This window comes from Delphinapterus leucas, chromosome 6 (genome assembly GCF_059928025.1).
Source record: "Delphinapterus leucas isolate spDelLeu-1000000601 "Yukka" chromosome 6, BTC_Dleu_Yukka2, whole genome shotgun sequence".
Lineage (NCBI taxonomy): Eukaryota > Metazoa > Chordata > Mammalia > Artiodactyla > Monodontidae > Delphinapterus > Delphinapterus leucas.
Window position 1 is genome coordinate 60268309 of NC_143134.1, and position 14043 is coordinate 60282351.

At 34.5% G+C, this 14043-nt stretch overlaps 1 protein-coding gene across 2 annotated transcripts in view; it reads right to left on the reverse strand.

The window, feature by feature from the left end:
• CCDC171 (coiled-coil domain containing 171) overlaps nucleotides 1-14043 on the reverse strand; it is a 369266-nt gene that overhangs the window by 269003 nt on the left and 86220 nt on the right. For both annotated transcript variants that reach the window (XM_089913206.1, XM_089913205.1), the window contains 2 exons: nucleotides 11665-11825; nucleotides 6438-6576 (listed from right to left, as the gene is read on the reverse strand). In XM_089913206.1, the coding sequence (XP_089769332.1) occupies nucleotides 6438-6576; nucleotides 11665-11825 (300 nt within the window). The remainder of the gene's footprint in view (nucleotides 1-6437; nucleotides 6577-11664; nucleotides 11826-14043) is intronic.

Here is a 14043-nt window from a genome sequence, read left to right on the forward strand (position 1 = left end):
AGAGTAAGTTTAGGTTAATGTTAAAATGCTGATTCAACAAATTCTGTAATTCTAAAAATGCACAGAAGTTTAAAAGACAAAATGGTAGGATAAAAGAACTCACTTTTTTTTGCCTTGGACATAATTCACATAAAGAGTTTATTACCCTAGGAATAAAAGTTCCTTACTGCTATGTTGGCTAACCAGATGATGTTCGGATGAACATTTATTGATCACTCACCATGAACCAAGAACTACTTTATAGATGTCATGATGAATCTACAACCAGTGTAGAAAGGGGACTAAAAATATCAAAATATTCAAAGAAAGTTCAGAAACATTTGTGACTGACAGACCTTAATGTATTATTAAAGAGGAGTCAAGGTTGGTTATAGAATATCTTTAACCAGAAAGATAATGAGATGACAAAGAACTATGTAGTATTTCCACCTTGGTATACTATACACACTGCTAAAGTAAATGAATTTCTGGCTTAATCTAACATGTCATTCTATCATCTTATCTTTCTTTGAGCCTATAAAAACTCATCCCTCACTTTTGCTAATCATGTATGAATATCACAAATGGATATGCATGTAAATAAAAATTTCTAATACAAACTCGTGAAAAAAACATAAAAAAGCATATGCAAACATTTATATCTAGAAATTAGCGAAATGAGCCCTGCTGATCTGCAATGGAAAAGTTGACTCAAACCATAAATAAGAATAAAAGCAATTAAGGGGAACTTTTAATAAGGTTAAAAATTATAGAAAAAACAAACAGGTAAAAAATAAATACCTTTACTTAGTCACTAGATTTGTTTAATGAAATTAGCATTTTAAAAGTAGGTTGAACTTTTGTAGCAGTGATACGTAACACCTATAATTTCTGAACAGTTTTGAACTCACATAAGCTTTTAAATTAGTTTAAATATATTTTAAAGCATTACAAAGGAATTCTGAAAAGAACAGAGGAGCATCAGAACCTGCAACCGACATCACATACTTATGCTCCACATCTCACCTTTTTATCTTATCTTCCACCCAGTTACCACATAGGCAGCCCATTTGTAAGGACTCCAGGAGAGCTTGCTCAGCTAAACTGAATTTGATCTGGTTAGCTTTCATAATCATCACCATCTGCAGCTTTTCCTTTGATCATATTGAAGATAACTAATCTCTCTTACTTCTTCATAAAACAGTTTACTATTTTTTTCCCTCCTTGCTCACCTATGCTGCTTCCACGGATGTGAGCATTCTATGATCCCAATTGCTTATGGCATATGATGAACTGTCATCTTCCCTTACACAGCTTTACACTTAGTTTATTTTTCAGAAAATGCTACTGTCCAATCTCAATTTAGGCCCTGACATATAAATATCTCCCTCTATCTCTATCTTTCTCTCTCTCTCTCTCTCTCTCTCTCTCACACACACACACACACACACACACATGCACACGCACACACACACGCACACTCACATGTGCACACACGCACACAAACACAATACCATTTTATTTTTTCCCAGGTCAAAAATGAGATTTAAATTTTCAAAACGTAAGAATATACATATTAATAAATTTCAAAAAGCTTAATAAAAAAGCTTTATGCCCACATTATAAATTTAGGAAGCCAGTCATATAATGCACATTTAAATACACAAATACAAACATACACACATTTGAGAAATACTATTTAATAGTATTAAATTTTTAAGGACCACTAAGAGAGACAGAAAGTGATTTTTATATTAGCAAAAACAATGCTCATATATAAATACTACTCCTATTATTGGTAAAAAGCAGGAATCAACAAATTTTTAGTAAAAATTCAGAATAGAATTTTTATTAGCCCATTAGTTTTGAATGCCTCCTGCAAAATCAGAAACATGTCCTTCTAAAACAAACCTAACTGATCATTTGATGCAAAAATATTATCAAGAAACTTTTACTTTACCACAAAGCACAGCAATCAAAGCACTTGCCAAAATCCTATCTAATGCTAGCAATCATTATTGTTATATAATCAGTCAAGCCCCCAAAGTATAGGGAAAAAATATACACTTGACCATTTTCAATCACAAGTTCTTTAGAGAATAAAATATTCTTTGAGCAAAACCTCATGAGAACTAGAAGTCCCTTTTCAATATGTGGTCTCTCCTAGAGCTGTAACTAAATATTACCGAGTGGCAGAAAAACAAATCTCAAGAAAGGATGGACTTAAAAAAATTTCATTGTGGAAAGCACAAAGCAAATCCTAATACCAATTTGAAAATGATAGCTCCCCTGCTTCAAGAGAAGCAGATATAAAAACTCACAGTAAAAAAAAAAACAAAAAAAACCTCACAGTAATGACTAAAAGACCCAACTGGATCTATTGAACCTCTGAAGGACTTTAATAAGCATGATCACTAAGCAGCTTAAACTTGAAATTTGGTTTTAATTAGTAGTTGATTAAATCATTATTAAATTCATAGAATTTAAAATTAATAGTTCAACTTTAATCAAAACTTTTTAAAGTCAAATTCAATAGTGTATAACATGGAACATGAAACTAATTTTGTTAAATCCTTAGATGTCCTATGTTGAAATTCTATTAATTTTATGACATTAAAAATAATAATATACTACTCATTTGCTAATCATATCTTCTAAATCCACACCTTGAATAGGAGTAATTTCACGAATATAAAAGTACAATTAATGTTGGCTGGGTTTATATTCCTTAAATATCAACAAAAGACTCAACATAACCAGTTTGGACTTTTCCAAAATTATGCTCTATATTTTTATTCTCTCTCTTGAAACAGGGAAGCTATCACTTTGCAACTGGCTTATTGACACTGTGTATATCGTGACCTGGATGATCTCTATGGTTTCTTCCAATTCTGAGAGGCTATGCGACCTTAGGTTATACAATTGCTTTTTTTAAGTCTCAAAACTTCCTGAAGCCTTTGCATATATTAATAATACCTTGATCTCACTAGTAAACCTATAGAGGAAAGTGGCCTTAATTTTCTCTTACAATGCAACATAGAAAATAAAGACCAAGACTTGAATAATGGTCATGAATGTGACCTAAACTAGAAAACAAGTGGTTACCTCAAAGGGAGAGGAAAATTACCTGTAGCTAACTTATGCTTCCCATCTATATTCTATAAAAGCTGACACTATTATGTTCAATAGAAACATAACTGTGGGAAAGACACACTAGGGTACGTAGGATCATAGGATGTCATTAAAACAAAGTTTTATTTCCAAAAACAAAAGGTAAAAGCCTCTCCTTAAGGTATTTTCTCTTCAGTCAAAAACAATTATGAATTCAAAGCAAAAATAACAGACTGTAAGGATGCAGAACTAAAAAAAACTCCATTTTTTATGGTTTAAAATTCTTAATTTGACAGATATCTCTTTAGAGAGAAATTTATAAGATTCCCCTCCCAACTCAAAGGCCACTAACCTACGGAAAAAATAAAAGGAAATAAAGGACTATGTACCCAAAAAATGATTTAAGAAAAGCTACAGATGTTTTTTAATAAAAAATAAAACACTGTACTTACTATTTAAAGTAATAGTATTTTCATTAAATATTTTTTAAATTTCATATTATGGTTGGGTAAAGAGATAGAAAGCAACTGTTCTAAAAAGAATAAAACAGAACAAGTTAAAGGAGAAAGCTAATAATAAGGAAGGATAAAAAGAGGAGGACAAGAAAACAGAAAGATGGAAGAAAATAAGACATAAAGCTAGGACTTTAAGAGAGATGAAAAAACAGAGAGGAACATATAAATAGTTAGGCTGCACCATGTGAACTGTAGATCACTTAGGCTGCAACCTGAATACGTTTCTGAACATCCCAATGGCTCTTCCACCAGTCAGAACAATAGTGCTTTATAAGCTGAGTGCCAATGGTCCAAACAAGCAAACGGTGGTTGCTAGTGAGCTACAACTCGCCTATTTCAGACCATCCACCAAATTGTAAAAGTTAAAAAGTAAAAACCTATTGGCACCAAGTAAATTATTTTTAATCACAAAGCACCCTGAATTCAGTGGTGAATTCAGCCAGGCTTCTTTTATCTAGTCATTGGGGTGCTAGGAGACCAGAATCAGGAGGATTCACACAACTTATATTGGTGACAATGTCTTCACCATTGCATTCTCAGTTATAACTCACTTTCCAAACTGTTTGATTACAGCAAGACCAATACTCAGCTCAATGACTCTGACGTGTTTTTCTCCACCATGATTCACCCTCCTGAACCAGAAGTGAGAAGTGGGATAGCCCATGAAATTTAGGGTAGCACATAACAGTGAATAGGCACTACAGCATGCCACACAGAGAGCTCTAAGCTTTCTAAAATCCCACATCCAAAGAACTCAAACTACAAATTCAACCACAGTGTAAGCAATAATATCAATCCCTTTATCAGAACAAACTAGATATCCTGAGTTAAATGGAGACAGAGTTGAACATTAGAGGATATACCGACATTTGTTACGGGAAAAGAAGGAGCATTTCAGCCAATGTGGTCAAAAATATGAACAACCAAAACAGAAGCAAGAAAGTTATGAAAATATATAATTTGTTTAGGAAGCCAAGAGTACTCTAATGTGGCTGAAGCAAGACAGACAGAGGGCCACCTGTCTGTATATAATACTGGGTCATTTGAAAATGATAAAGAGTTTAAATGTTATCCCATCATTACTTTCTTTGTCATTGTTACCTTTCTAACTCGGCAGCATTGATTTGGCTACCACTTCTTAGTATAACCCTGAGTTTCCATCTTTTTGGACAAGGAAAAAAATATTCATTTTCCTCAGTAACTAACATCGCTAAGAGCTGTGGAATATAATTGAAAGTGAAGTAGCCAAGTCTCTGGGGAAGGTATGTACGTGGAGAACAAGACAAAGAGGAAATAGGGTATTACTATAAACTTTATGCCCTCCCTCTTGGGGTTCCGAGCAAACTGCAGAGTAGGAGTATGTGCATCAGCCAAATAAATCCATCCAACAAATGTCTACTGAGGCAAGTACTACTGTGGAATCTTGGCATGAAGTTAGCCTCAATGCACTCTCAATCTCTTGGCAGAGATAATACACATCAGATTTTGGTGTTATGACACAGATGCTAAACTAAGGAAACACAAAGTTGGGAGGGGGCAGAATTCTGAATTTAGGTGGATGAAAAAGTAGGAAAAGATGGAACCACAGAAAGCGTCACAGACTGCAAAATTTCAGAGCTGACCATCACAGGATAATATAGGAATTTGTTAAGAGAATGAGCATTTCAGTCAACGTGGGTCAAAAAATAAACAGTCTGAACAAACGTAAGACACTGTGAAGATATATAATGTGTTTACGAAGCTAAGAGTACTTTACTGTGGCTGAAGCAAGACAAAGAGAGGGCAACGGCAATAGAAGAAGCTGGAAAAGTTAACATAGAGCCACAAAGAAAGTGGCCTTAGATTACATGACATGAAGTTGGACTTTATTCTGAAAGCCACAGGGAGACATTGATTGCTTTTTAATAAATGGAGGGTGACAAGAGCAGATCAATACTTTAGAAAGATAAATTTGGTGATGGTGTGAAGGCTCGATTATTGGGGAATGGAGACAGAGTGATCAGGTTCAAAATGATTATAAAAGGGAGTCTTTGGGGCTTCCCTGGTAGCACACCGCAACGAAGAGTAGTCCCCGCTCGCCACAACTAGAGAAAGCCTGCGCGCAGCAACAAAGACCCAACACAGCCAAAAATAAATTTAAAAAATAAAAATAGGGCTTCCCCGGTGGCGCAGCGGTTAAGAATCCACCTGCCAATGCAGGGGACACGGGTTCGAGCCCTGGTCCAGGAAGATCCCACGTGCCACAGAGCAACTAAGCCCATGAGCCACAACTGCTGAGCCCGCGTATCACAACGACTGAAGCCTGCGCGCCTAGAGCCCGTGTTCCCCAACAAGAGAAGCCACCGCAGTGAGAAGCCCGCACACCACAACGAAGAGCCCCAGCTCGCCGCAACCAGAGAAAAGCCCACGCACAGCAATGAAGACCCAATGCAGCCAAAAATAAAATAAATTTATTTTTTAAAAAAGCGGGGGGAGTCTTTGAAATCATTAGATCTACCGATTATAAACCCTAACCCCACCTCCATCTAGGTAACATTGTTTTATGCACTTAAAAAAAAAAAAAAGAAAAACACCTGAATCAGTTTGAAAACACTCTGTAATTCAGACTTTCCACTAATTCATTTAGTTTTCCCAATTATTCCAAAGAACAGAGGTTTTATTATGTATAGCTTTGTTGTAAACAGTGTCTCCAGTTTTGAAATTTTATATCAATGCCACTAAAATTACTTTCATACAATTATCTCATGGCATGTAGTGAGAAAAAAAAAACTGTTAAACATCCAATTTGACCCAATAAAGTAACTGCCATAGGGTTTTCTTTTTTATCCTTACCATTACAAGTTCTTCCTGTAATTCACTGCAACTTTTTTCATTATACTGGAGTCTCTTTGAAAGGTCTATAATTACTTTCTTCTGTTCCTCGATTTCTTCATTTAGTTTCTTGTTTTTGGAGAAATACTCTCTCTCTAATCTGAAAAGTTAAAGTGTCAGAGCAGGTTTTTCAAATATGCTTTTATCAGGTCCTATTATACAACTTTAACACAAGTCGCAGATGTATTATATATCATGGTTTCATGCCCAGAGGTTTTAAAGGTCACTTCTCATTTTTTCAAATAGAAAGAATTGTACATTCTTAAATGAAAGACTCTGAAGGAATAATAGTTGAGGCCAATAGATAACATGTAGAGGTGGAAGTTGAAAAAGTGGCATAATATGCATGCTATCTAGAAATACAAAGTTAAATATCAGAAGAAACAGCTATAAGAATTAAAATTGGTTGCTTCAAAGGAGCAGAAACTGGTCGTAGAAAGCAATGGGGTACCAAAATGTGGTTTTTCATGAGCTTAAAAGCACTATTTTACTTTTTAGATTATGTACAAGTGCTAACTTTATTAAAATCAAATTTTAATTTAAAAATTAGTAATGAGCAAATATAAAATTAAATGCACCTGGTATTTGGTGCTATTTTATAAATAAAGTCCAAGTTGAGTCCAGTGAAATGGTGAACAGCCCTTGCTGTCAGTAATCTCATGCACAACCCAAAAAAGTTGGCTCCTATGCTTCTGCCAACAGCCCCACCCAAGGGGAATGAGTAGGGCGGGAGTAAACTGAAGGTTCAAGGGAGCCCCAGTCTCTCTGAATCCAACAGAGAAGAGTCAGGACTTGACAGATGGAGGATTTTAGGCAAGAAAGGAAAGGGAGAAGAAGGAAACTTGTAGTTAAGAGCCGTTCTTTCCTACTGGATTCCCATTTTGTTGTTGTTGTTATTGTTGTTTAAGAGTTCAGCTAAGAATTTGACAACAGTACAGCTGTTTTAAAAAATAGCCATCTTCAGGCTATCTTTCACCAAGAATATAAACAATAATAGTGCCACAAGTTATAATACTGGGTTGGCTAAAAAGTCCATTCAGTTTTTTCAGTAATTTGGCTCTAGTACACCTTAGTTGTCTTTACCTTCATTCGAAACAATTTTGTTAGACTATATTGTGACAGCTGTCATATCAGCGTGCATTTAAAAAAACTTATCAAGTTTGTTGAATTTTTGTGTAGCCATTTGGATATTGAAGATGGAAGAAAAAAAGCAAATTTTTGGCATATTATGCTTTATTATTTCAAGAAAGGTAAAAACGCAACTGAAACACACAAAAAAGATTTGCACAGTGTATGGAGAAGGTGCTGTGACTGATCGAACGTGTCAAAAGTGGTTTGCGAAGTTTTGTGCTGGAGATTTCTCGCCGAATGATGCTCCACGGTCGGGTAGACCAGTTGAACTTGATAGTGATCAAATCGAGACATTAACTGAGATCAATATTATACCACGTGGGAGACAGGGGACATACTCAAAATATCCTAATCAAGCACTGAAAATCATTTGCACCAGCTTGGTTACGTTAATCGCTTTGATGTTTGAGTTCCACATAAGTTAAGTGAAAAAAACCTTTATGACCGTATTTCCCCACGTGATTCTCTACTGAAGCGTAACAAAAATGTTCCGTTTTTAAAACAAATTGTGACGGGTGATGAAAAGTGTACAATAATGTGGAACGGAAGAGATCGTGGAGCAAGCGAAATGAACCACACCAAAGGTCGGTCTTCATCCAAAGAAGGTGATGTTGTGTATACGGTGGGATTGGAAGGGAGTGAAAACCAAACAATTAATTCCAACAAGTACTGCTCTCAATTAGACCAACTGAAAGTGGCACTCGACGAAAAGCATCCGGAATTAGTACAGAAAACACATAATCTTCCATCAGGATAACGCAAGACTGCATGTTTCTTTGATGATCAGGCAAAAACTGTTACAGCTTGGCTGGGAAGTTCTGATTCACCCGCCATATTCACCAGACATTGCACCTTCGGATTTCCATTGATTTCGGTCTTTACAAAATTCTCTTAATGGAAAAAATTTCAATTCCCTGGAAGACTGTAAAAGGCACCTGGAACAGTTCTCTGCTCAAAAAGATAAAAAGTTTTGGGAAGATGGAATTATGAAGTTGCCTGAAAAATGGCAGAAGGTAGTGGAACAAAATGGTGAATACATTGTTCAATAAAGTTCTTGGTGAAAATAAAAAATGTGTCTTTTATTTTTACTTAAAAACCAAAGGAACTTTTTGGCCAACCCAGTACTTTTGTACTTCTTTTTATACTTTTGGTTGATGTATTTAGAAAAATAAATAAGTCCCTAAATACTGAATGTAATAAAATAAATAAATTTAGATTCAGTCTGTTCAGTATCATATCCTTGACTAGCATTATTTTAAACTAAATTTAAACTTAAACTAGATGTAAGGACTATCAGGATCTTCTCCCTACCATTGCCTAACAATCAGTTAGTTACAACAGCTAATGAAGACCTGACACATTGAAGGGAATTCCCTGGCGGTCCAGTGGTTAGGTCTCTGTGCTTTCACTGCCAAGGGCACAGGTTCGATCCCTGGTGGGGGAATTAAGATCCCACAAGCCACTCAGTGTGGCCAAAAATTTCAAGTATAAAAAAAAATTACTGAAAAAGTTTAGTTTTATACTGTAAGTTTTCAATGGAAAACAATTTATAACTAAGAAAATTTAATTAGAGGAATATAGAGAATATATATTCTTTCTAAAATTATACATTATATGTATTCGTTAAAATAGCCTGTTATTCAAATTCTTAGCTGAGTTCTTCAAAAGATATGTTTAATATATAATAATTTTACTTATTATATTATTATATGTAATATTTAATATATAATAATATATTAAATATATACATATATTCCATCTAATATATATGTATACATATGTATATTCCATCTAAATATGTATACATATATATTCCACTGAAAATAGTTTCATGCAGGAATATTCACTGTTATGAAACTGTTGGCCAAAATTAAAACTCTAAAATACACACACAGCTTTTTCTTCCTGCCTTTTAATGAGATCCTGCCTAGATCTACCTGGAAGGAAACAGAAGTTTAAAACCCTTAACCACCTGCAAGGTTCAGGCAGCATTTCCTCTATAACCTCGTTATCACCAACTGCTAAATCAGATCTATCCAAAAGGTAAAACAATGTCCTACCCCAAAACTCACTGCTCTCAGAGTTGTAAATTAAAGGTATTATTTACCTTAAAGACCTAAAATATCAATTCTCCTTTTGAAATACATTATCCAAAACTTAGAACTACTTTGAAAAATTAATACTTGAGAGTTTGTGACTCTAAAAGATTTTAAAGACGATTCTGAAAAAGAATCAGACGTATAGGTAGAAAATGAAATAACTTATCCAATCATCCCTCATGTCATATCAGTCCTTCTCATACCACTGATAAATGGAAAGGAAGTGGCTGTCGTATGACATACAATGACAAGAAGGAGGGCATGGGGGAGAGAAGTCACAGAAACTATCAATGAGTCGTGGACTTTAATTACTACTTAATTTTTACTGTTTCTTGTTTATTTATTAATATTATTAGTAACTTTTATTATAGCACAGTTATATAGGGATGAAGAACAGATAAGGGACATTATATTAAAGGATTTAGGATTGTCAGCTGGTGCTTAGCTGTAATACATAATTAATATTTAGAACTGTTAGTTTGTGTTTATTGGAATACAAAACTTGAGCAAAATTTTTCAAGCACCAAAACACAAATAATAGCAAAACAAACATAAGGAAAAAATTTGCTCTGGAGTCCAATTTTAAAAGTGCATAGGTTAAAATCTTAGAGCTTAAACGTTAGCAATTATCTTAGAATTCCTCTAATCCAACCTTTGCAGAGCTCTCTTCTTCGGTATCCATGACAAAGAATCATCTACCCCCTGTTTCGAACTTTCCAAGGCAGAGAGTTCACTAGTTCCCCAAAGAAGCCTATTATTTCACCGCTGGAAAGCTTTAATTGTTGGGAGTACAGTCTGACTTCTTACAGTTTCACTAGTAGGTCATAATCATTACCTCAAAGCAACAGTAAAGAAGCCTGTACTATATGCTACATAAAGGCCCTTCAAACATATTTATATATAAATGTGCAGATTCAAGATATGATTCAAAGGAAATAAAGGAGCATAAGTCCTTAGAATAATGTTCACAGAATGTCATTTAAGTCATTCTGGAGGAAGCAAGAAAATTTAGTTAAGAATTACTCATTTAATGTATTATAAGCATTACTAATAAAGGTAATCACAGTTAAAGAGTTTAAAATTTTTTCAAACTTGTCTTTCAAGTGCCATCTTTATAATTCCTGCCATACTCACAACTCTAAATAATACTTTTCTTTAAATTAACTCACATCGTAAGTTAAATGAAGTATTTTAAAAGGAAACTATATTATAACTGTAAATGGAAAACTACTATCTGTCATAAATAAACATTAAAAATAAATACATAACTCTAATATATCAACCTATTATCGTGTCATGTACCAATGGTGGTACACATTTCATCCTCTGAGAGGAAATGGCTTAAAATGTCTACTATTGACTTATTTTTGGAAGCATATTAAATAGCTATAAACTTCTTAAAAAATTTCACAGAACTTTTCAGATGATAGACATTTGAACTGGAAAAGGTTAAAATCAATAGAAGTCAGAAAGATCCTGACTCTACACTTAGCTGTGTGTCCTCACCCTCATTAGGCCTCAATTTTCACATCTGTAGAACAGGGACAAAAAAGAGTAGCTACCTCATAGGGTGTTAGAAATTAAATAAAACCATGCAATGCTAGGTATGAAGTGAGCCACATACATGATAGCCCCAGTAGCAGTATTATTCCTACTATTATTTCTACAGTTTACGAATATCTCAAACATTACCCATCTCCCACATAGCCCATTTTAGGTGGCCTAGAAGTCAAGGCCTTAAAGATACTATATTACATCAGTAAATATAAAATATATTAATATATTTACTTTCTAGTATAAGAAAGTATTTCTGCATTTCTGAGACTCCTTGGAATTGCCATGATACTTCAAAATCCAACAGAGCATTTCCATATTTACCTAGTACTACACATTCATACTCATGTAGATTTCATAAACTCTTAATATTAATTTAGAGAGTTTTACAGTATAACACTTACATATTTAGTTTTGCAAAGCTCTCTTGTGCATTATGCTTTTCTCGTTCATATGCACTTTCAACTTCTTTGAATTCATTCTTGATTATTTCCAAATCAGCAACAGCTTCTGCTTGGCTGGCCTTTTCTACCTGCAAAGCTCCTTCAAGGTCTCGCATCCGTAACTACCAGATGACAGAAAAGTAATTAAAGCAAGAAAGGAAACACTAGCACCAATCTCAAATTGAGTAGAATACTTTATCAAACAGCAGATTATCATTCATCCAAACAAGTCTTTCTTTCTGTTTTTGGTTTAAAAAAGGAAAATAAACAAAGGGCAGTTTATTCCCTTTCTCAACATGTGTAATGGAAGAGAAGAGTGGAAGAATACAGACTCAACTGTGCTATGAAAAGGGACAGGCGGATACAATATAATGCGTCCCACCAAAGTGCCTAATTTTGATCTACTAACCCATTTGGACTTTTTTTTTATAAACATAATAAATTAAGTGGTTTTTGAAAACTAGAGGGAAGTATCCTTCCTCTCTTTTGAGAAACATTATTATATGAACATCTTTATAAGCCTAACAAAGTTAACAGATCTTTTTATTCCTGGAGATTTCTTACTGTAGAAAAGCAAAATTTTTATTATCAAATAATACTATTGGGCTTCCCTGGTGGCGCAGTGGTTGAGAGTCCGCCTGCCGATGCAGGGGACACGGGTTCGTGCCCCGGTCCGGGAAGATCCCACATACCGCAGAGCAGCTGGGCCCGTGAGCCATGGCTGCTGAGCCTGCGCGTCCGGAGCCTGTGCTCCGCAACGGGAGAGGCCACAACAGTGAGAGGCCCGCTACCGCAAAAAAAAAAAAATCAAATAATACTATTTGACTAAAATATTTATGGGTGTAGTAATATGATATCTAGGATTTGCTTCAAAATAATCTGGGGGTGGTGGAGTAGAAGAGTGCTAATATTATAGATAAAACACAATTGTCCTGTGAGATAAGTCTTGAAGCTGAGTGATGGGTACACGGGGAGTCCATTTTACTATTCTCTCTACTTTTGCATGTACTTGAAATTTTACACAACAAGACATTTTAAAAACTAGATTCCCTGTATACGCCAACAGTAGAATAGATAAAGTGCATATCCATAAAAGAATAATTTGTAGCTATAAAAAGGCTACAAAATAACTTTTGAAAAGCAAGTTGTCTACATGGTTCTCTGTGTAGTGTTAATACATATTGGGAGAAGCAGAGTCCAGATTATTGTATGTGGTATGCTATATTTTAGGTAAACAAGTGGAAAAAATAAGGATAGACAGCAGGAAAGAGAGAACAATAGGAGAGACAAGAGTGAAAGCAAGAGTTCCCGATCGCCTCAATTTTGTTTTAATTTTTGAACTATGTGAATATTTTATCTTTTTAGAAAATTAAGTTAAGAATAAAAAAATAGCTTGCTAAAGCTCACAAAAGGAGGGCGGTAGGAAAAAAATGCTTCACACTAGATAGAAAATGGGGCTTTAGAACCGTAAGTCTCAGGTTTGAGTCGCAGCTCTACAAATCAACTTATATGCCCTTGGGCATATTAAACTCCAAAAGCCTGAGGTTCCTCATCTGTAAACAGTAAATACTAACAATAACAATAATAATAATAATATACAGACTCTACAGGGTGGCTACAAAGATCTAATGAGACAACATTTATTTAATATTAATATGTATTTAACATTAAATGTAAATATATAATAACTATTTAATAAGTGTTTAGATAAATATTTATTAGGCACTTAATATGTGCCAGGCAATGTAGTGCTCACGGTATATACAATCATCATGAAAATATACAGTCTCAGCTCTTGTTAGGAAAGGACAGACCATAAGAGAATATAGGCAAGTGCTTCCTGTCACAGAAGCAGGCCCAAAGGGCCATGAAATCAGAAAAAATCTATGAACTCTGTGTGACACAAGCTTCCCAGGGATGGCAAAACATAACCTGAGTTAGGAAAAATGAACTCACCAAAAAACGAAGCGTAGGAAATATGAAAATGTTTCATAAATTAATCCATACAAATAGTAATCACCAGAATTATTTCTAATTATCCAAAACTATTTTGGATTAATTGAAACACCTATTCTCTTACACTAGAGTAAGGAAGTAGAATAGATATGTAGACATAATACAACTTTGTACATTTTCAAATTTGGTCTTTTAAACTATTTTTCTTTGTTGTTATTATGTCTAAACCCAGTGTACAAGTAAAAATTAATAAGTCTAGGAAACATTTTCTTCTATCTACATTGGTATGTTCTTTCAGAAACTATGCACATTCAATCACAAATGATAAACCAATCCAACTGAAAGAAAAATAGACAAACAATTCCAAGTCACTCTTCTGAATCT